Source organism: Leptosomus discolor, chromosome 7 (assembly GCF_034619465.1).
Source record: "Leptosomus discolor isolate bLepDis1 chromosome 7, bLepDis1.hap2, whole genome shotgun sequence".
Classification (NCBI taxonomy): domain Eukaryota; kingdom Metazoa; phylum Chordata; class Aves; order Leptosomiformes; family Leptosomidae; genus Leptosomus; species Leptosomus discolor.
Window position 1 is genome coordinate 36,935,853 of NC_141397.1, and position 23,559 is coordinate 36,959,411.

The 23,559-nt window shown below is 44.0% G+C and overlaps 1 protein-coding gene across 1 annotated transcript; it reads left to right on the forward strand.

Moving 5' to 3' along the window:
• The first annotated feature begins 6,055 nt into the window (after window positions 1-6,055).
• MSL2 (MSL complex subunit 2) lies at window positions 6,056-23,245 on the forward strand. The gene is made up of 2 exons (XM_086467743.1): window positions 6,056-6,213; window positions 20,825-23,245. Exons 1-2 carry the CDS (start codon window positions 6,072-6,074, stop codon window positions 22,420-22,422), a joined length of 1,740 nt encoding a protein of 579 aa, XP_086323869.1. The 5' UTR covers window positions 6,056-6,071; the 3' UTR covers window positions 22,423-23,245.
• The last annotated feature ends 314 nt before the right edge of the window (window positions 23,246-23,559 follow it).

Consider the following 23,559-nt stretch of genomic DNA (forward strand, 5'->3'; position numbering starts at 1 on the left):
TTTTTTTCTGCCTTGTGTTTTTATATATATATATATATGTGTGTGTGTATATGTAAAGAACTGTTATTCCTATTCCCCATATCTTTGCCTGAAGGCCCATTAATTTCAAAATTATAATAATTTGGAGGGAAGGGGGTTGCATTTTCCATTTCAAGGGAGGCTCCTGCCTTCCTCAGCAGACACCTGTCTTTCAAACCAAGACAGTGTTTCTGAAAAAGAGCAGAGAGTTGAAAAAAAAACCAAAACCTAACACCAACAACGCAAACCAAAACAACCAACCAACTAAAAAGACCCCCACACAGTTGCAAAGAACTGGCAGACCTAACAAGCATTGTTAAAAAACTGTTTGTACGGCATTGTGTGTTTCGATGTTCAGCAACAGTGTAAGAAACTCTCTGGCTTAGAACAGGGAATCCCTCTGCACCAGTAAAGATACAAATTGTATGGCACTACTCCAGGTCTCAGACTTGATAATGTTGATGCCTTTCTCCCCCCCCAAAAAAGGTACTTGCAAAAACGGACCCAAATGAAAAAGCAGGAATTGGCATCTTCATACGTGAATGCGTACTTGAATGAAAGGACCATCGCAGCTACTAAGATAACAATTCTCAGAGAGAGATCCTGATATGAGATTAGTAAGCAACTGGAATGTCTTTTAGAAAGCATGGCCACTCTGGAATAACATACAAGAATACTTCTGAACACAGAGGGGAAAAAACTGTTACATTGGAAAAGTCTACAGTTCATTCATTAATATAAAATGAGGCAAAACCAATGGACTGGGGGGTGCCAGTGTGCTGTTTGATCAAGATTCTGAAGCCATGTCATGTTTGGACCCGTCTTGGACATTTGTGGGGTTACAAACCTAAAAGGACAATCCTGTGAGACAAAATGCAGGGAGAATTAAAAAAGGCAGGGACAAGCTAAATGAGGGGGCTTGTATTGCAGGAGAGGTCCGCAGCTGTGTCTCACTGGGATGGTGACAAGAGTGAGCAGGTAGCCATGATCACTTACCAAAAGAGCCCACAGGTTTTGCAGAGTACTGCTAACGATCTTTAGTTCCTTCTGATTGCTTTCTGGCAAAATTCAGCTTTTATCTTTCTTAGAAGCTGTGGGGATGTTTGTTGTTCCCTTCTTCTGTAGTTACTGTGATTTCATATTTACTAGTGTTTGGTTTGTTTTGTCAATTCGTTAACAAATCAGCCCAGAAAACACAAGCATCTCCAACTATGTTAGAACTATTACAATCTCTCCAGCCTTATCCTGCCTCTTTTCAGGACATGCAAAACATGACACAGAAGGAAACACAGGTCAAGCCAAACAAGCAAGCAATGAGAAGCAAATTTGCCATTGCCACTTGTCTTCTGTTTGTCTGAGGAAAAAACCCAAAGCAAGCCCATAACAAAATAACACCCGTTTCTTCATGTCCAAGCTTTCAGAGGCAGTGCATGTGGTGATCGTTTTTTTTTTTTTCCCCTCGGCTGATAACTTTCCCTTAAAGACACAGCACTGTAAGAATTACACACTTTAGGATGCACCACTTCCACAACAGAAGGATTTCTTGACCCAGGGAGCACCTTCATCACCTCATGTGCTACATAATACACTTACAAAGAACCATCCATTGAGATCTAAATGATTATTCTGTTCAAGTGCTGTAGTAAAGAATCAAAAACTTAAAACTATCACCCAGGGACTTAGGGTATTTGTGTAGATGTCTGTGTTTGGCAGAGTTCATAGGCTGTATTCTAACCTAATCTAAATTCTTCCCAAATGCAGCTATGGGCAGAAAGTTGATAGGAACTGGGAAGTGAAATAGCATCCCTATTCTGCCCTTATTCAGAGTCATTTTCCACTGAAAAGATAGAGAGACATAAATCAAAAGATAAGCACGTAAGCTCAGGCTGTAAGTGACTGAATTGATCCATGACCACAATCATCTGCGGGTCAGTCAGTAAGACAGACAACTCTACTGAAGGGCAGGAATAGGTCTGTGATTGCAGAGTTAACTTATGAGTAGTCTGTAACCTCCAGAGTGAAGAGAAGGAACTTGTTTGCCTTCCAACACCAAGGAATTTGGTATGTTGAAACAGCACCAGGTTTAAAGTGTTGAACTGATTTTCAGGCATAAGGAAAACACATAAAAAACTTCCCCCCCCCTTTTTTTTTTTTTTTTAGGTACTATTTGCATTAAGTTTTCAAAATAAACATCCCATCTGTCCTCTTTTGTGCTCTCCCCACACCCTTCTAGATCTCTGATAATACTAGCTGTTCTTCACCAATTTGAAGCAGATTCTTTGCTTCCTACACAGGTCTCTTAAAATGGTCTCACAATGCAGACGGATTCAGGGAGGGGAAAGACATGGTGTGGAAGTAGAAATAAAACCGCAGCAGTTGGTCACGTGAGAGGAATTGCACATGGCTACTGAAGGTTACATCCACTGGCACATGAAATAGTTTATTGAGTGTTTCAGGGCTTGTTCAGTATTAAGCACATACCACTAGCTGGAGGGGTAGATGGGCAGCAAGAATATTCGTGCCACAAGGCTTTTTGTATCAGGGAGCAGCAAAAGCAGCTACTGCAGAGACAAGGGTGAGCCAGGAAGGTGACAGCAAGGCAGGCAGGGGCATTATTATCACTGACAAGAAACACAGTCCCACAGTACCTGAACAAGAAGAGCAAAGTAGGTCCAGCAGCACTAACAAGGCTGAGCCCAGCGATTGCTGGATGTCCACAGCAACAAGGCAGGTCCAAGGTCAAAGCAGAGAGTTAGCAGGCCAGACACAGTATAGTTCAGGAAAGGGCAAGGTCTCCTTCTTAAAGACAGCTCCTACAGCAAAGCAGAGAGGACCCAGATGAAACTTTTCACAGCTTGTCTATTTCTCAGGAGCCTGATCCAAGGTCACACAGCTGCATCACATCGGAACTAGCCTGACACACAGGCAGGCGGCCAAAGCCCTGGCCAGGGGGGTGGGGAGGAAGAAGAGGTTGCACAGTCTATCGGTGCACTCAAGACCCTAACATTTAGTCTTACCATTTTATTTGTCCTAGTGATTACAAACAGCTGAGGACCTAACCCCCCAATCTGTTTGGATAGCAGAACTCATTGTCCAGAGCAGTGATGCTGACAGATTAGAAGAAACAATCAACAGATGTAGGAAAAGTTGCATCTGCTTCTTGGGCTGCTCTATGAGAAATGTGGACCCTCAGCTCAAAGGGTCTGACTAGAAGAAAAGTCAAATTCAGCAGATCAGCCAGCAATAGTGGAAAAAAACCCACTATGGGCTTCCTCTGGTCAAAAGGGTATGACCTAGTCAGTCTTGCTACTGTTGCAATTTCATATTTGATTATTCAATTATTACCACAATTTTCAAGAGTAAGATTTACTTGCAGTTCTACAGAATTTATAGTATCTGGTGTGCTAGGATTGCAGCTGTTCTTAGATGGAATCTAAACCTACTTATTTAGCACTATCAGGGAATGTAAGAACAGCGCAGGTTAATGCTGTGGATGGGGATACTGAGGTCTGGTCCTGGAACACTAGTGATGGCAACTGCTGAATCCAGCTCAGGTACCATACCCCAAAGGAGTGTATCTCAGAAATTAGACGAGACTGGTAAAACTTTTTGGATGTTGGGTGTCAAATTTAACTTCCTTGCATAACAGCCAGAGCAGTGTGAGATGCAGTAGGGAGGGGTTGAGCTGAGAGCGTTCAGGACGCTGTGTTTGGAGTCTGGCAGAGGATGTGATACAGGGAGGTGTATATGAGAACGTGTACTCGGTAGGAAATTGCCTGAATGTTTTATTTCAGTTTGTTGACTTGGTTCAGCACATAAGGTGTTTCTGGCAGTAAGCTGAAGAAGGAATTGGGCATTTTACAGGCAATATACATATAGGCTGGGAGTGAGAATGAAGATGCTTGCCATGAAATGAAGTCAGGTTAGGGATTGAACATGTGGTGAGGAGTTATGGTCCAGAGTTGGCATATTGAGTGTTTGCTGGGAGGTCAAAGGGGAGGTGGGGGTGTTGTAGGTATGCACGTTAATGTGGGAGATGCACCGAGTCGGCACATGGGGGCTGTATGTGGGGTGTGTGAAAACAGTTTCAGGTGGGGAACAAGCTGCACAGCTTGGTGAGGACCAGGAGTGCTAAACGTGTGGTTGGAGTTAAGACCCAAATTCCTGTATTTTGTATGCACGCTCATTTTGAGTTGGGCTGGAAAGCTGGGGGGATTCAGGAAGAGAACAAGGAACAGAAGATACAGGTGGAACTCCTTCATTACTTTAACATGGCCAACTCTAGGTGAACGCAGAGAGGGGCAAGTGGGAAAAAGGATAGATTCTACCAAACAGTTCCCCAAAAGGCCAAACAGAGAAGCAGGCAGAGGGCTGCCCTGATAGCACTGGCAGTGCTGCGACACAGGATCTGGAAGTGTGCAGAACAGCCTCGGTAGTGCTTACAGGGGAAATATCAAAAGTTCCCTCCATATGTCCCAAGTGATCTTAAAACCTGGCAAAGATAAAAAATTCCTCTGGTGCCCATGTCTTGGTCATACCTGCCCCAAGCCCAAGCGGATCCACAGACCCACTGCTGTGTTACATGTTGGGAGTCTCCAGACTGCTGTGGATGGGCAGCAAGAACGCTTCTGACAAACTTCCATCCACGCAGCCGTGCATGGGTAGCTGGTGGCATCCACTGGGGCACTCAAACCGCATCTGAAAAGGGTCTGCTCTGCAGCTCCCGTGCCAGATCTTCGAAGACCCTCGCAGGCCCTGCAGCTCTCCCACTTTGAAGGCAGGCACGCTGGACTTGCCCCACTCCGGAAGGAGGCCAGCTGGTGCCGCGGAGTCTCAAGCCTGAAGTACTTGCCAGGCCTGGCTGCAGGTTCCAAGGAGGGCTTCAGGCAGAGGCGGGGTCCGATTCCTCAGCCTGAGAGGGGAGTCGCGGCGCTCGCCATGACAGGAGCGCGAAGCAGCGTCCTCACGTGACCGGCCGCTCCAAGAAGCACGGCTGCCCGTCAAAGTGCAGACCCCAAGCGAGGGGAAAGCCTAAACGCCCCAGGCACGGGGCAGCCGGCCCCGCCCGCCTAGCGAGGGAGCGGCGGCGGTAGCCCGCCCTCCGCGGAGCGGGAGCGGCGCTGCCGGCGTGGCGGCTGCGCTGAGGCGAGGCGACCGTAGCGGCGGCCACCACTGAGGCGTCCGCCGCGGCGCGCGCCCTCGTCCTCCCTCAGGCCGGCGCCGCGCCCAGGCGGAGGGCGGCAGGGCAGCCTCGCTCCCGGGGCGGCGCGCCCCGGCCCCCGCTAGAGGGCGCTGCACTCCCCTCCGCCGCGGGATAGGCCCCCGCTGCGGGGAGGGAAGCGGCCCGGCCGCGCATGCGCAGTGCCGGGCGCTAGACGGCAGTGGCGATGGCTCCGCAGTGACGGTTGGATCTAACGGTTGCTACTGACATTGCGGCGCGAATCGGGCGGCGGATCCTGCCCCGCGAGCGGCGCCCGCCCCGCGGCCGCGCAGCCAGGAGCCACCGGCCCCGCGGAGGAGGCCGCGGCGGCGGCGCCGCGGTGATGCGGCCGCGCTGAGGCCCAGGTGCATCCGCCTCCCTCCCCCGCCGCCGGATCGGGCAGCGCGGCCCGGCCCGCCGCCGCCCTGAGCTGGCTTCGCGGTTTCTCCCTGCGGCCGCCGCCATGCCGGGCCGCCGCTGAGGCGCGGCCCGCAGCGGCCGAGGAAGCGTCCGCTCGGAGAGGAGCAGGGCCCGGGGGAGGGCGGCCCGGCATGGCCCGCAGCTTGGAGTAGTGCCGCCGCCTCCCTGCGCTGTGTGGCTGCGGGCGGGCCGAGGCCGCTGCTCGGGAGCGAGGCCCCGCTGGAGGCGGAGGAGGAGCCAGCGCGGCCCCTCTGACAGGGCCGCCGGGCCGCCGCGGCCTCCGCGCTGCCGCCGCCGCGCGGCTCCAGGTGGCCCCGGACCAAGGTGACACCCGGCCTGCCCCCGCCCCGGGGCCACCTGCCCCCTCGGCCGGCACGGACTCGGCGCCGCGCTTTCTTCTCACCCCGGAGCCGGCGGCGTGCGAGCGGCTGCGATGAACCCGGTGAATGCCACTGCTCTCTACGTTTCAGCGAGCCGGCTGGTGCTCAACTACGACCCTGGGGATCCCCAGTCCTTTACAGAGATTAACAAGCTCCTGCCCTACTTCAGGCAGTCCCTCTCCTGCTGCGTTTGCGGTGAGGATCTTTCTTTTGTTCCCTGTACAATGAGCCTCCCCCCCGGGCTCCCCGCACGGCGCTGCGGGGCGGCCCTGGGCCGCGCTGCCCGCGGAGCCCCGGCCTCGGCGCTGCCCCGGCGCTTCGGCCTCGCCCCGGCACAGCCGTCGGAGGAGACGCCGCGGCAGGGCTCTGCCCGCCCGGAGAGCCGGGCTCACGCACGGGAGGCGCCCCGGGAAACTTTTCGCAGCCGGAGCCCCCGCTCCCGCGGAGCCTCCCGCCGCCGGGGGGGCGGGCGGTGGAGCCCACGTGGGCGGGCCGCGCTTCCCCCGCGGGGGGCGGCGGGGGGGCGCGGGGTGGTTTTGCAAGTCGGGAAAGGTAGAGTGAAAATAGTCTTCGGCTTAGACCCGCCCTGCAGAAAACAGCCCGAAGCGGGGGGAAGACTGCAGGCAGTGTTGGTCTAGAAGGTAGGGGGGCGTGTTAGGGGTCTGCGTTTTCAACAGCCTGGCAAGCTGCAAAGAAAATAATGTCTTGGTTTTGTTGAAAGAGCGTCTTTTTATCCAAAATGCAAGACTTTGTTATGGTCACTTTTATTTCGTAAAGGGTATGGTACTTGTTAGTGGTTATTGGAATATCCTGGTATAGTGGAGTTAATGGCTTTAAAAATGTGATGACTAAGAGAAAGTGTGGTAAAAGATACTCCAAACAATATACAGAGGCACGGCAATAAGAACTTTTTACTCCCCCCTCCCCCTCCCCTTGAAATGTAAAGAACAAAAAAGTAATTCAGATTGAAAGCCAGGAATTTTAAGCACCAGAAACAATGTCTGGATTTTTTTTTTTGTGCATAGCAGATAATTGTCCTATAACAGTAATTACCATAAAAAGCAAATAGGATAAAAGTCTGCTAGGATTTCCCTGCTCCCTGCCCCCAGAAAAGAGCATTCTGCATTTTGTGGGCAAAGGCAGGGCCGGAATTTCACTCTTACAGCCTGGGCACCGTTGGGAAAAAAATTGTGTTTATGAAGTGGGGGCACGTGTCCATTCCTAGTAGGAAGCACTGGAATAAGCTGTCAGCTTTTCTTGAACTTTCCTTCGAAGCCTTGGTCAGTGTTGGGAGAGGGAGTCTGGACTGTTAGACGTCTCTCTCAGCTGATTCATGTTATTAATTCTCCTTTTTTCCCTCTAGTAGTTTTAAGTCTTGGCCCTGCGTGTGTTTGTATTTTCCTAACAGAGTGGACTTATGTCTGCTGTGTTTGCATGTGTTTAGCTTTGGTAAAGCTAAATGTGTGTGGTCACACTAAGATTTAATTGAATTACTGGGGTTTATAAAGTTAAATATTGTATTTATTTACAGGATCAGGATTTCAGCTGTTGAGGCTGCTAAACTAGTGTTGGATGCCTCCTGTCCTGTAGCTATTGGCTCCTCCCACTTAAAGTCTTAGAAAATAGAGATCTGTATGTACTGGGAAAGAGGGAGCCTGTTCCCAGGTTCGTTGCGTCGTCATTTCCTGAAATAATTTGTCTAATTTTTTTTTTTTCTCACGTAACCCTCACGTCAATATTGATGCAACTCTGCTCTTTATCTCTTGCTTGTTACCTTAGGTCCCGTTAAATCCAATCCCTAACTGCTTTTTTCCCATAAATCCTTCCTGCTTTTCGTCGATCACCAGACTGCTTGTGCCTAAAAATATTTTTCTAATATTTTAATAAGATATTTACATGGGGACTATGTGTTTCTAACTACTGTGCTGTCTGGCCTTTCCGCTTTAAGATTGGTCTTCTGAAATGTGTTCTTTGTTCTTGCCTTGACTTCTTCCCTTCTTGGCCTTCTGCAACCTTATTTTTACACTCTGCGCTATTGAAATTGTCTATCTTTAATTTGTCCCTGCCCAAATTCCTGAGCTGTTTTCCCCCTCTTCAGCTTTTCTTGCTGGGCTTTTTGGTCACTCTCAGTTTGGTAGAGGAAACAATGCTTTGTAGTTTGTTTTCTTCTGTTGACTTGTGCCTCCATGGGTATTCCTCCTTACAGACTACTTCTTGATGGTTCCACTTTCTCTCTTCATTCCTTATTTTATTTGAATTTTAAGGTTATTGCTTTGGCTTCTATATTTTTCCACTGTGGCTAGCTTTCAGATAACTGTAGCTGCTGTTTGTTTCAAATATTTTGTCTACGAGTGATTCCCAGTATTATCTCTCTGTGCCTTGGGCTTCTGTTTGTGGCATGGTCGCATATAGAGGCCTCAGTAAATACCAGGTTCTTTGTGAAGCCATACAGTAAAATACAGTTTCTGTCCTGCAGATGTGGTAAAGCATCTTTCTTGAACCTGCAGGCAGTTAGTCATGGGAGAGTGGTCCTGCCCGGTACAATACCATACACTCTAATGTGGACCAGCAGTATAGATCTTCTCAGACTGATAAAGGCAAATCGATCTTCTTGGTTGCTTTTTGTGTCCCTTTTCTTCCCCTTCTGGCACGGGTGAATGTTGGTGTCACTTCCTTGCTTTGGCCCTCTGACCTTGCTGTGATATTTTGAAAATACTTTTTTCTCCTGTACACGTTAGTGCTAAGAGCTGTTATACCTTCTGGATATTTAAGGTCGTTTAAAGCCTATGCAACTGTCAAAACCTTCTTAACTTTAGTGTTTTAAAAGGTAGGGTTTAAGTACAGAAGTAAAGATTACTTTGTGAGGTATCATGATCACAAGAGTGCTATGACCACCCAAAACTTTACGGTGTGGGTTTTTTTTAAATATTGAAAAGCTTTTCACATGCTCACTTTTTTCTACCCTATTTTTCTGTTTAGATGATGAGCTCCAAATATCTGGGTATGGGTTCATGTACGTGGAACTTTGAGTGTCTGGTGCCTTTCTTGCACAGGTCTTGGTAGGATATGGTCTTGACTGTAAAAGTTTAAAGTTCCTGGTTTGTTGGAGAAATGCCCCGTGAATTATCTGTAACGCATAAACCCTCTACACTTGCTTAAAGTCTCAAGTGTTGGACTTCTGGGTCTTCCCTTGGGAAATTACTCCCCAAATTATTGCTCCTCATGTCATCAGCCTTTACTCAGTATTTAATTTCTCTGAATGCATTCTGTAATGCTTTGTTACGCTGCAGGTATTAATTCCGCAGTCAAGATTGTCCCTTTTAGAGAATTGCTTTTAGAAGAAATTAGTGACAGCTATACGAATCAACTGACATTGTTGTGCTTTCACTGTTTTCTCAATGCACTAGACGTAAGCCAACTCATTTTCTTTTAATCTGATAGTCTTTTAAACCAGCTCACATAGCAGGCGTGACAGAAGTTTTGGACCCACATAATTATGAAATTCTAATTAAAGCTCTGATTTTAGATTTAAATTGGCACACATGAAGTTCCATCAGTAGAAAGCCATAATGTAAGTACCGTATGCCATTGTAAGTCAACTAAATTTGTTCTGTGTGGATTTGAGGTCTCTGTCATACCTAGTGGGTTATAAGGGTTAACTTATGTTGATGGTACGGCGGTGTCTGTTTCTAGGATTTAAGCGTGATCATCTGATAGTTTCCTAGATGGTGTTGTAGGTAATGCATCATCCTTTTACAGGGATGTATGAGACGGTATTTCCTAGAGCTTTTAAAAGTTAAAAATAACTACCCCCAGCGTGCATGAGACAGAAGGTGTGTGCCTTACGTGTTTTGAGGATGTGAAATCTGAATTTCAGTCTCTGGACTAAAGTGATTATTTTTAAATTGCATGTTAATACCACATCTAATTTAAAAATAGTTTAGTAGAATTCATGCAACAAACTTCTATGTTTTAAAAGTACTGCCTGTTGGGACAAAAATCTTCTCAAAAATGCCTTTCTCTGTTTTAAACACCATGTGGGTTACTGCAGGTCATTCAAATGTTCAGTTGGCTTTTCAGCATTAACAGTTTTTTTTGAAATTCAGTTAAAACGCTTGTAAGAGGTAGATTGCCAGTCACATTAGTTTAGCTTTTTATCGATGGAAAACTTTGTCCTGGAACCTCAGAAAGGTATTTAAAAGGCGTGTGAAAGATTGGAATTGCCGATTCAGAATGTGAAAGTGTTTGGAAGGTTGTGTGGCTTTAGGACAATGCTTTACGTTTGGACAGGAACCTAGCTGTAGCTTGTGCTGTGGAAATACAGGATAAGAATATAGTTCTTGCCTTAAACATCCTGTAATCTAAGTAAAGGGTTGTGAGACAACATGTGGCTCAAGGGAGATTAAGGGGTGGAAAGGAACAAAGGAACAACATGACAGTACTGACTGGTACCTCGTACAGCTCCCATCAAGTGCTTTGAGATAGCTCTTGGTAATTTTAGGTAGAGGGCTGAAGGCCAAAGGGTAAAGCAGCACTGTGGAAGCATCTCCCAAGCATGGGGAATGGCATGGATTACCAAAAAAATAAAAATTGTTGACTTCTTGTTTTCCTGTATAAAGATTAGTGTAGGGATGTTATATTTCTGTCCTGCTCTTGAGTGAAAGTATTAGCCTCCCTGTTCTAAGTTGTCTTGGGGAACCCATTCTGCTAGCTAGGGTTGAGATTTCTTCATAGGTGGTGGTCTATTGAGTTGCCTAAAATTTTCCATCTTTGTGCCATCTTGTCCATGTTGTTGGATCTGTGAAGGTGCCTCCTCTTCTTCCTTGCCCTCCCTGAGCTAATTCTCCATTGCTTCTGCAGTTCTGACTGCTTCCCCCTTGTGCTAGCTCATAGTGTGACCTCCATGGGACCCCTTGGCTGTAGCTCTTGGTGGGGTCGTTGTGGATCCCAAGTGGAGCACATTACTTCAGGCTATACTTTGTCATTGGGAAATTATGAATTAGACCTGTATGGTTTTGTTTAACCTTCACGTGAAAATTTCTACAAGTCCCTGAGGGAAGAAGCACCAGAAGCAAGTGGAATGCAAGTGAATGGTGCCTCTAGAGTAAGCAGTCTTTTTTTCGGTGATGGTATTGAGACAGTCTGAGGCATGCAGCAGCTATGTGATGTCCTTCAGAGAAGACACGTAAATAGATGGCAGCTTTCTAGAAAATTCGATTTCCAGTCACAGAGATGGAAGAAGGCAGAAGAAACAAATTCCCACTACTAATAAAACTTAATTATATGCATGATACTGGATTTTCTGTGTGGGATGTGAGCCATGGCTAAGTGAGTTAAGCCTGGCTATCAGAATTTTTTGGTGAGAAAATATATTTAAGTTTTGTGGTGGAAAAGTTTAGTCTACAACTCTTGTTCCTTGTCCGTTCTGCCTGGATTAAGGAGAATGAAGGCTGATTCCTGATCAATGCTGCCAGATCAGAGTTGCCTTTTATGTTTGAAAAATCTGGATTGGTGCCTCTTTTTAAGGTATTTTTTCATTGACATTTTCTTTCCTTCTTTTTCACATATTGGTAATTTTTAGAAGTATGTTATTTTCCCCTTAAAAAATACACAAATGGTTGCCAAAATACTTCTGAATTTCTGAAGAGTGTACAAAATAACCAGGATCTCTGAAACAACCATTGGGGAACATGGACTATGGGACCAAGTACCTATTAAATACCTTCTGCTGCAGGTACTATTTTTCTTCTTATTTTGGAGTTAACCAATGGGAGCAGTTATCTAGAACGTGTCCACACGCACATCTCTGAGTACACCAGTTTTTAGCCAAGAACATGTTGGATGATTTCTCTTTTTCTTAAAATCTTCTTACTTAAATTCACCGTTTCCCTTTCCTGTTTTTAAATCCTGTGTGCAGCTCCTGGGAGAACTGCTTTTTCAAGGTAGTCTGCATTGCACTGACTACGCTTTGATAACCTAAAGTTCCACCAGTTGAATTTAAATGGGTTTCTAAACTAAAAATACTCCTCTATCTTAGAACAAAATTGAGGAGTAGTAAGAGAAGTAACTCTGGTTTCCACCATAACAGCTGGCTGATAGCGGGCTTCAAAAGAAGGTTGCAAAGTGAAGGTTGCAATATTGTCTTCTGATGTGATTTGGGATGAGAGTGTGTCTCATTGAGGCGATGGGAGTTGATGGACAGGCTTTGATGGTTGCCTGAGGATATTGATTAAACTGATTGCATTTCAGAGTGTTTGAAGAAAAGTTAATGTGTTGCCAAGAGGCATCTTTATTGGGACAACTTAGTTGTCCGGGTCTATGGACATAGTGCGTTCAAACACAGATTTCTTTGGTTTTGTTTTCTTACTATGTTATGATTTACAGAATAGGTTGACTAAATACGGAGTAAGCAGTTGCTGAATATTATGTTGGAATTCTGTGTGGGGCCAGAAAAGATTCTTTGCCTCTAGTATATGACTTGAGACATAATGCACAGCGCATCCTTTCTTAAGCTCTGTGCTTTCCAGATAGTAAAGATTTCCCTGCTCTTATGGAGGAATTAATTTTGAAGTCCTTCAGTGATGTCATTTGTTATTCTCTGGCTCCTGAGCCCTGCAGTCAAAGCACAGGACTTGCTCCTTCTCCAGGGGCCTTGAAGAGCATAGTGCACTTTAAGATTGCGCAGTTAATGTTGATGGTGTGAGCACTTTTGTTTGGTGGGAAAAAACAGTTTTCATTACTTTTTTTGTTTGCTTAGAGACTGTGATCAACTTGATCTACAACTTTCAAAGTTTTAGCTCTTACAAGTGTTTATGCTGCATAGAAACATGTTAAATTAATTTTATACCCATAGGAGAAATGTTAACTTTGCCATTTCCAGCCTCTTAAAATACAACAACTTTGACTTTTGGAAAACATAATTACATGAAAATTTTACATTGGATGGTGGAAAAGATGAATTTATCTGTCTTTAAAGCCTCTTCATTACAAAGTTTGAGCCTTGCCACCTAGTTTGTTAAAAACACATTTAGAATTTTTCCAGTCAGTGATTTTGTAAACACAAAGACTTTCAAACAGAAATATAACTTTGACATAGGACTTGGTAAAATAGGTTCTGTTGTTTATTATGCGGGGGCTGGGGGTGGTGTGTCAGAGAACAAAGCAGTCCCTTCTGCAGTTAAAATGCAATTTGTTGTCATATTTCTGTGGGTTTTTCCTTGAACTTTAGGTAAAGAAGTTGACTGTATTTCTCAAAATATACAGAAAAAACAGTCTAATTATATTCTTACGGTTGATTTGGGTTCTCATGGTGTTCAAACAAAAATAGTGCAGTTTTTATTTTTCCAAAGAGTTACAGAGTGATTAAATCTTTAGTCATGACCGTCCGTATTTGAGGGTAATAATTTCTGTAGCTAATTTTTCATAGTTGTTTGTTGATGCAGGATGCTCAGCAGCAGCAAAATGTTTTCTCTGATAAAATTTTTAAGTAGGTTGCGATTTGGTTGGTTGGTTGGTTTTGTTTGTTTGTTTGTTTATGCCTTTTTGTCGTCCGTATGTCCGTCCGTGTCCCCCTCCCCATGTTTCCATTTCCCCTGATGGGGAATCTGTCAATGCTTGTGAATGTCTTTAGACAAATTCTGGTGGCACTGTTGTTGTAGTTGTGGTTATGTAAGGACAAGGTGGTATTTTCAGGAAGAAATACTGACATTTAGTTCACAGGTAGACTCTTCCTGTTTCGAATCGGGAAAAGGGCTGTGTGCTGAAAGTCTTGGGCAATTTTTTTTTCTATTTGTAGTTCTTGGCTGAGTAAGACTATTTCTGTCTACAAAACCTTGCCTCACAAACAGTGTTAATGGATAATATTTCTAATGTAGTCATTGTGAGCGCCTCTTAACTGACAATCTAAGTCTTGTAGATGTAGGTTCAAAGTTTTGTGCTGGAAATACTGCAAATGTGTCTTGCATCCGCGTGGTTGCTACAAGTGCTGATTTGTTTCCTGAATGCTGGAAAGTGGGTGTAGGACACCTGGGTGATGGATGGCACCTCTGCCAGGTGATGTTGTAGGTTTCTGTATGATGAGGAAAGCTGCCAAACATTTTTCTAACTGGGACAGTTTGTCAGGGCAGGGGTAGAGCAAACCTCTGTCTGGTGAATCTGCCTCTTGGCTTCAGTGCCGTATTTGTGAAACAGATCCGCCAGACCATGGTTCAGGCCCACTATCTTGCGTGTATGGTTTGGGAGGGGTTTATGTTAGGGCTTGAGACCCAAGAAAGGAGACCTTTCACTGTTGTCTTGTCGTCAGCAGTTGTCCCTTGCACTAGGCTCTCTTGAAGTTTCGCTGGGTTTGAGTGTATTTAGTTATCTTCTTTTCTAGTAATTATCGAGACCTTTCACACATACGAAACAGATCTTACACACTTGGGTGTTTTTTCCCTGCAGATCGTTAACAGAGCTTTTCACTATTTTATCATATGCCTGCCTGTTTATGGTCAAATAGTTTTGCAAATAGTGCTTTTCGTTTTTCTTACCAAACTCTGAAAATGCTACTGCTTTTACGATCGTATTTTTCTTCTGCATGTTTTGCTTTGAAACCTCATTGAGCTACTTATTCTTCAGCTGGATCTAGCTGATAAGCTCTTAAATGAAGAGATGCTGCGTGGGGTTGAAGAAGGGAGGAGTGCAGGGAAGGTGGTGGGGGGAGCAGCCTTTTCCTTTCAGAGGCTGCCTCAGCCAAAGTGCTTGAGCTGCAGGTCGGTGGATAGCTGAACTTCAAAAAACCTATCAAGTGGTATTGCCAGTGGTGAGAACTAGCTCCCATCCTTCAGGAGGTGGTTAACTGAAGCTTGAATGTAGCAATTTGTTAGAGCTTGCCTGTTGCTAATTATTTTAGTAGAAACAATCAGATCATGTTTAAACCAGAAATGAAAATGCTGGAAGTGTAGCAGTCCAACTGTTACATCTCTAGCTTCTGGTTAGTATTTGAGGTGCTTGCCATATATTAATTTTAAGTGTCACGCAGAAGTATATGTGCGCTTGATTATCGCTGCCTGTTTTTTAAAACTTGCTAGACTCAGAGTGCTGTAGATTTTCTATCTGACTAATCCAAAGTTCACTGAAGCTTTTTGTAATCTCAGTTTGAAATCATGGTCGTAATGTTTGATGGTTAGAGGTTAACTGGTGCAGGTGAGCTTCCTTCTCACTTTGATTTTTACTGGGTTCTCCCCTTCTTGGAGGACGCCAGTCCTCCTCTGTCATTGTGGAGCAGATAGGCTGTGTCAGTCAGGCAGGGAGTGAAAGGAGTAGAGGGCTGGGCTGTTGAGCTCTCCACTTGCTGTGCATTATAAAATGAGGGCGATTTCTGGTGATACAAATGCAACTGAGGACTAAAGACTATTTTGGCAGACAAATGTTAACCCCAGTGATATATTTATTTCTACTTGTAACAAAATTTGACATAATAATTTTTTCTAGTTTACTTCATCAAATTAAGATTTAATAGTTACATCATTCTTAAGACTTTGAGTGGTTAAAAAAGACAATATATTATGTTTCAGTAGGCTTTTCCAAGGGCACTAAATTAGGTACTTGTGTTTAGCCCCTTTCCTACGGCATTATATTTCTGCCTTTGCTGAGGATGGATGAGAATGGAAGGAGGTGACCTGTTCCAATTCAAGCCTGTCTTCTCAGTGAATTTCATCCATTTGGAGTGTGTTTGCTGGATATGTACACCTAACAATTGCTTTGATTCCCAGTTCTTCTCCTTCCTTCGGTCTCTTGAGATACAATTTGCAGATGCTTCCCCCCTTCCTGCAGCTGTGAAGTAATGCTCATTAAGGAACACAATAGGAAGTATTCCTTGTGGTTTAAATGACCTCCCTCCTGGTTGCAGCCTTTCCAGGACAGCTGTGATATTTAGTAAATAATATATTAAAAGTATTTCCTATGTATATGCTGCTTATTAATTGTAAGTGCTCATAGTAATGTAGATGTTTAGTAAACCTTTCTGAAAGTAGCATAGTTAAGAACTGATGTTGTTTAGGGAATGCCTCTTACTGGAGGCTTTGTAGGAATGTGATTTTGCTTTTGGTGTATTAATACACCCCTTTGAAAAGAGGGTGGGAAAAGATGAGGCAAAGTTTAGTAATACCAAGCTATTTAGGGTAGTAACAGTGAGGGCCTGCATTGAGTAATCCTGGAAGGTTCTTATGTGGATGAATGTGCAATAAAAAGACAAATTAAATTTAACTTAGATAAATATTAAATGATAAACATGGAAAAAATACTAACTTTTCAGAGCCCACCATTTTTATATCTTGCAGATCTATATAAATTTGTAAAGTTATAGAAAGGGGTAGCACTGATGGCCATCAGCCAAAAGGGAGATCTTGGGCTTGCAATAGAAAACTCCATGGGAATATCAGCTTGGTACTGAGTATCAGTCAAAAAGCAAAGCAAAAATCAGGACCGGCACAGAGAGTAAGGTGGGTAACTTTATTGTGGCACTGTATAAAGCTGTGGTTCACCCGTATCTTGTGTCGTTGCAGTTGTGGTCCCCCTGTCTCAAAATAGAACTGTGGAAGAGTTAGGGAAAGGGTGATCCAATGTAAGGAAGAACTTCTGTACAGTCTGGAAAAGAGACAACTTGTAGGGTTACATGGTAGATGTCTATAAAACCATGAGTGGTATGGAGGAGAGGGTAGGGACTGACTGTTGCCCCATCCAACACAAGAACCAGAGATTGTCAAGTGAAACTAGTCAGTCACGTTCAAAACACAAAGGTCATTCTCAGCACAATGGATAGCTGACCAGGGAACTTCTTGTCAAAGCCTGTTCTGACTGATTACATTTGAAATAGTTGAAGAGGAGATGAGGCAAGCCTTAGGAGAGAATCTGAGGGTTATTGAGTACATGGAAACACCATCTCCCATGAGAAGTATCTCAGCTAATGGTTAAAAGCTGGGCAAGCACTAAGAGTTTACTTGCCTTGTTCTTGCTTTATGCTGTAAGCATCTGTCTTTGGCCACTAGTGAGATGGCCGACTGGGCTAGATGGATCTTTGGTCTAACTTGATATGGTTATTCTTAGGAGTCTGAGGATGGGCTAGGTAACATCTTGGAATCCTTCCTGGCTTTATTTTTGTGGTGTTCATAATCTTCCCCTGGGAGGATCTAGTAATTTGCAGCATCAAATGATTGTTATGCCTTGGGAGGCTGTACAATCCAGCAGTTTGGAATGTTCCAGAGCTTAGTACCTCCAGATTCTGGGTAGCAGCTCAGGTGTTGTTTTTCTGGGACAGTGTTGCCGACTTAATACCATTCCCTGAGTATTAAAAGTAATGAAACTTAATTTTCTGTGAATTTGCATCTCATGGTTTACTCTTGTTTTTAGCTTAATGATACTAAAGCTGAAGAGTGATACGTGCCACAGAATCCATACGGGAGAGAAACTTTGACTGAAGAGTGAATATTCAATGAGATATGAGCTCAAACTGAAAATATTCCTACAGCTCAGGCATTCCTAATGTCTCTCCTGCCTGGCATTTACTGAGAGTAGAACTTGCTCTGTTCTTTCCTTCAGTGGGAGCATGTAAAGTGTTTTGTCTTGTCTGTCTGTCTGTTTTTTTCCTCAAAGCTTCTGGAAATTTAAATTTTTTCAGTGTCTTCTTTTAGCATTCATACTCATTTAACAGTTTCAGCGAAATTTATTTTGGGAGAAATAAAATGCACAGTTGGTGATGACTTTTTTTTTTTTTTTTTTTAAATCTAATTAAAAGTTAAATTGGTATATTGTTTATTTGGTTCCATCTCTGAAGTATTTTAGTGCTTCATAGTCTGTAAAGCATGGATCATCATAACTCAATCACCATAAGTAGCAAAAAGAGGCTAAAGATGGACCAAGGAGCACACCCAACTGCTTTGTTTCATTGGGTGTTAATGCTGGTGGGCTTTTGGTCCTGGAGGCGCTGTGGATGCACGTCATTTTACAATGGCTTCTGAAGTCTCAAAGCATTAAATGAACAAGCGTTAGGTGTGTTTGCCCCCTGCCTTGGTCCCGGCGCCCAGCATGGCTTTCTGCCTGCCCTGTCGGAAAGACTCAAGATCCAGAAGGGACGGACAATTGTTTGGGAACTCTTCATTCTTAAGGACACGACTTGTGAGGCTAGCCGATGTGATTTAAAGCTTGTTTTTGTTTTTCCCCATGGGAGTTAGGGGCTCTTCTCACAAAATCAAATCCAGTCTTAGGACTATGACAGACATTTCTGCCTGCATTGCTGTTATATAGTGTCATTTAAAGGGAACTTTAAAAAAAAGAATTCTACTGCAGGTTCACGTTCCTTCTGTTGGCTTTAAATCTTCACCGCTTAACTTGAAGAGTGTTTTGCTGTTGTGTTCTCACAGTGGGGACTTGTGGAGTCAGCTTCCGTCAGCTATTCCTCATTAGATCAGCGAAGAAAAGATAAATACCTGCTCTTTGGTTGTGAAGTGCATTTCCTGTCAAGTATTGCTGTAATTGTGCTTTGAACCTTTCTCTGTTCTACAGCTTTTCCCATTCCTGCATCGCTTCAATTAGCTGTGTTCAATACTGTGTGTTTCCTCACTGCCACGTTCCAGTCACGCTGTAGCGACAGTTCTCATTATTTGATGTTGTGTAGATGTATGCCACCTGCCAACTTTCTAAACAATTATATTTTCTACCAATTTATTAAAAAAATACTATGTAATGATGACTTTGGCACTCGCTCTTGTTGTTAGTTGCTCAAAAACCAGTTTACATCAAGCCACTTAGACTGAAAGACAGTTCAGGTGGAGGGCTGGAGCAGCACTTTCCCAAAGCGGTGTCAGGGAATTCAGGTTTCAAAGGGAAAAGGGGATAGTGTGCTCGCTCATGGAATTAGTGTGGCAGAAATACTGTGCTGATGCAGATTTCCTATTTAAACACACACAAAACGTTGAATTTTCAGAAGTGGTTTGAATAGGGAAAAGTACGGAGGGTCAGGTTAGAGAGTGGGAGGGAACATTTCAACAAAAGGTGTGGATTGAGGGGCAAGTATCGTACTTAAAGTGCTGCTGCAGCCCAGGGTTAGCGTAGTATGTCCTCTGCTTCTACCTGAGGGCTTGTATTCCTGGCTACAGTAATACAAGGTAGAAAGGGTGGGTTTTAGTCCTCAGCTGATAACTCAGTCCGCTTGACTAGGTCGTTAATTACATCCCTTCAAACTGCTATCATGAGAATCTGTTACGGCAGGTCTGTGTGATTACAATTTCCTTGGAGAGTGATGAGAGAAAGTATCTTTGTATTTGATATGATTTTTTTTTTTTTTTATCTCAGTCTGTTTTAATACATGCACTTTGCTTTCTCCTCCCAAATCCTTTTATTTTATTCATTTGTTCACAACAATATGTTTTCACTTTGGAAAATCTGGGTGAGAATTCACTGCTGGTTGTAACTCATCCAACAAAGGCTCCTTATGGGGAGAAAGGCCTGATCAGAGCTGAAAATCTGCTTAGGAGGGAAGGGGAACCTGTTCCTGTAGATGACTGTAGATTCTCTGAAATGTAATTTAGGTGCTAGAGTATCTTTCTGGCCTAGAGCTGGCTAGAAATAGCAAAGCAATAGTATCCTTTTCTGCATCTAGTTACTACTGGGATTGTTTCTATGCAGAATTTTAGTTACCTCTGTTCTTTCATATTTTATCCATATGTGTGTTTTTGGCTTGTTCTCAAGTAAAAACTAAAACATTCTTCCAGGTTTTTACAGTTTAAGAGATCTGGAGGTGTAACCTTCCAGATTGTCAGTACTGGGTGTCTGAAACTTGCTGTGCTGTCAGGTGTGTGGATTCCTTTAGCAACTGATTTTTATTAGTTTTTTATTCCTAACAATAAGATTTCAGAGAAAATCCTTTCTTCTGACTACTTCACTCCTGCCCAGGATGTGAGCTGTTGCTGACACTTTAAAGTATTTAAGCCTCATGGCTGTGACAGTACCACTACTTGAAGTATTATTTCGCCTGTCTGTGAGTTGGAAAGCCAGGAGCCACCGCTCCCTGGGATATCTTAATAGTCGCCTTGTTGCACCTTCGGGTTTGGCACAAGAGTAATCTATTAGAGAGCAATATAGGGTTGGTTTTATTATTACATTTTTATTCAAATATATTACTAGGTGTTTTATTAAGTGTTTATAAGAATTCATGGGATCCATTTAACGGGTTTTGTTTCTTGCAAAGTTTAAAAACTTTGTGCTTTATTCATGGCATTGGCTGTCACAAAGCTAGGCTCTATTTTTAGCCCCAGGTAAATGAAAAGTAACACAAAGTCCGCTGGATCTTCTTTCCTTTGGAGTTGGTGTTTGATCATTTTTATATTCCTTTTAGAGTTTCTCCTCTGTTCCACTGCCATTTGTTTTCACTGATTTCATGAAAATCTCTGCAGTAGCTCTTCATGGGAGTTTGTTGTTGCACTTGTGGAAAATTCATAGAAATCTTGTGGGTTTTGTAAGTTTCAATGGAAGAAACTGCAGGAGGGGACAAGGGGATCAGTAGTGTTTTGGTTGAGGGTGTTTCTAAAGGCTGCAGCAGCACAACAAATTCTGGTGTGATGGTTTTCTTCTTGGGTGGTGGTTGTTGTTCTTTTAAACGAGACATGGCAGCTGTGAAAGCTTTTACAGGCTGTTGTTTAGTTGCTACATTTTCTTGTGACTTACTGAACTTTTTCAGGCAATTTTTTTGATAGCACAAAAAATTCATCCCATACTACCCTGGAAACCTGCCTTGAGTCCATTGTAATCTTTCTCTTTCCTTTTTCCATAGGAAATTTGCTACAAGACCCTATTGCTCCTACCAACTCCACATGTCAGCATTATGTCTGCAAAACTTGTAAAGGCAAGAAGATGATGATGAAACCGTCATGTAGCTGGTGCAAGGACTATGAACAGTTTGAGGAGAATAAGCAGTTAAGCATCTTGGTGAACTGCTATAAGAAACTGTGTGAATACATAACGCAAACTCCGCTGGCACGAGATATTATCCAAGCAGTTGATTGCTCTGCAGATCTTTTGGCATTGCTCAAAGATGGATCACCACTCCATGAAGAGACCGAAAAACCTTCCGATACAGCCTTGGCTTTGTGTCTGACACATTCCCCAGTACCTTCAACCTCAGAACTCGCAACAGATCCTCCAGCTAGTTTTACATCAATACCTGAAAGCACACACAACATTGATATCAGAGGTTCTGTTATCAACGGGTTGCCCAATTGTAATGGGCTTTCGGTAGATAAACTCGGAGTGAATATTCCTTCTCCTGAACATGCGAACACAATTGATGTCTGCAGTACTGGAGAATATATAAAAACTGAAGATCTCTCTAGCAGCCTGCAGCCTGTGTGTGATACAGTTTCTACTGGTGACTTGTGTACGACAGGCATTGACATCTGCAGCTTCAGTGAAGACATAAAGCCAGGTGGCTCACTTCTCCTTAGCGTTGAGGAGGTTCTCCGGAGCTTAGAGACCGTTTCAAATACTGAAGTCTGTGATTCTAATTTGCAGCCTGGCTTGGAAGCAAACATGACTAACGGCCCTTTCCTGCAGCTTTCTCCCCCACCTCTTAGCCATAACATTTTCATGTCCACAGATGCTTCTCCTCACGGCATCTCCTGTACAGCGGCGACACCTAAGGTAGTTAAGTTAAACAGAAAGCGATCTCGATCGGAAAGCGACAGTGAAAAGGTTCAACCTCTACCCATTTCCAGCATCATCTGTGGCCCAACATTGGGAGCATCAGCTCCTGTAACAGTGAAACAGGAAAATAAAATGTCTTTGCAGCCCATTGCAACCGTACCTAATGGAGGCACTACTCCCAAAATAAGTAAAACTGTGCTCCTGTCTAACAAAAGCATGAAAAAGAATTTAGAACATGCCCCTAAGAAATCTCATCCAAAAGCCAAACCAGGGGTGCTGAAAACAAAAGACAAAGCAAAGGAGAAAGTTCCTAGCAGTAACATTATGCCGGGAAGCCCAACAAAAACTGTGTATAAAAAGCCACAAGAAAAGAAAGGGTGTAAATGTGGTCGTGCCACCCAAAATCCAAGTGTTCTTACATGCCGTGGCCAACGCTGCCCTTGCTATTCTAACCGCAAAGCCTGCCTTGACTGCATATGCCGTGGCTGCCAAAACTCATACATGGCTAACGGAGAGAAGAAGCTGGAGGCATTTGCAGTGCCAGAAAAGGCCTTGGAGCAGACTAGGCTTACTTTGGGCATTAATGTGACAAGCATTGCGGTGCGCAATGCCAGCACAAGCACCAGTGTAATCAATGTGACAGGGTCACCAGTAACTACGTTTTTAGCTGCCAGTACACACGATGATAAGAGTTTGGATGAAGCTATAGACATGAGATACGACTGTTGAATCTTTCTTTCTTTTCCCTGCCTTCAGGAGGGGAACTGCTACAGTTTTAAGGCAGCTATGGTTCTGTTTAACTTGCTGGAGCTCCTGCGTTTAGATCACTTGTATCAAGTGTTTTTCATTGCTATGTTATGTGTATTAGTGTCTGGGAAATAGTTGCAGATGATGGAGGAGTTACCCTAAAACTGTTTTTAGTTCTTACAGCACCTCATAGTTTGAGATCAATTGCTGATGTAAATGATTTTATCACAAGATCTTTGGCAAGGAATACATTAACCTCATTGTACTTGGTCATGCTTTGTGCTCAGTCAAAGCTTCTGCTTAAACGTAGAAACATGGTATCTAGTTCGTCCATCTAAACTGTGCTAGTTTATGGTGTAGAAAAGTAGTTATCAATTGGTTACAGTCACCAATACTAGAAAATAACATAATATTCCTGCAGGAGATGCAGTGTTGAGCTGGAGAATACAGTCTGAAAAGGGTAGATAATGTCTGACCATGAGAATTGGCTATCTGCTGTATGGAACAGTTTAAAAAAAGATGAGTGAATGTGTTGAGAAAGCTAACAGGCCAAAAAGCAGCTCAGTCTCCAGACAAGGGTCAGGAAGATCAGTTGGTTGCTGACCCTGGGATACACTGTCCCTGTTAAATAAAAAAAACCGCACAATGTTGTTTCTTGACAGTTGCGCAGGTCCTGCTCCTGATCTGTTTTGCCCCCTGTGCCAACTCTGTCTGTTTGACGCGTTACTGACTATTTTGGCTGGGGGGAGAAAATTACTTGTACACGAAGAAGGCTCAACTGTTATTAGCACCATTCTCTCCTTCCTCCCCATCCCCCCCCCCCCCCCCCCTTTTTTTTTTTTTTTGAGTTTCTGCTGATTTTACTGCTGTTGCTTCTAGAAAAAGAGAGGGAGTTTGTGGGTTAGAGATACTCCTTGGCTGATTTCCCCCCCACCCCTGCCCCACCACAGCCGATCGGTGCCTGGGATACAGAGAGACTTCTGCAGCAGTTATCACCGCTGGGGGGGGGTGTGTGTGTGTTTGATTCAGTTTGTAGCACAGTAGACCTGGGACCCATCCCCTTGAGGATAGTTCTTCACTGACAGGCATCTTTCAGCTGGGGCCGAGGATCTCTTGCTA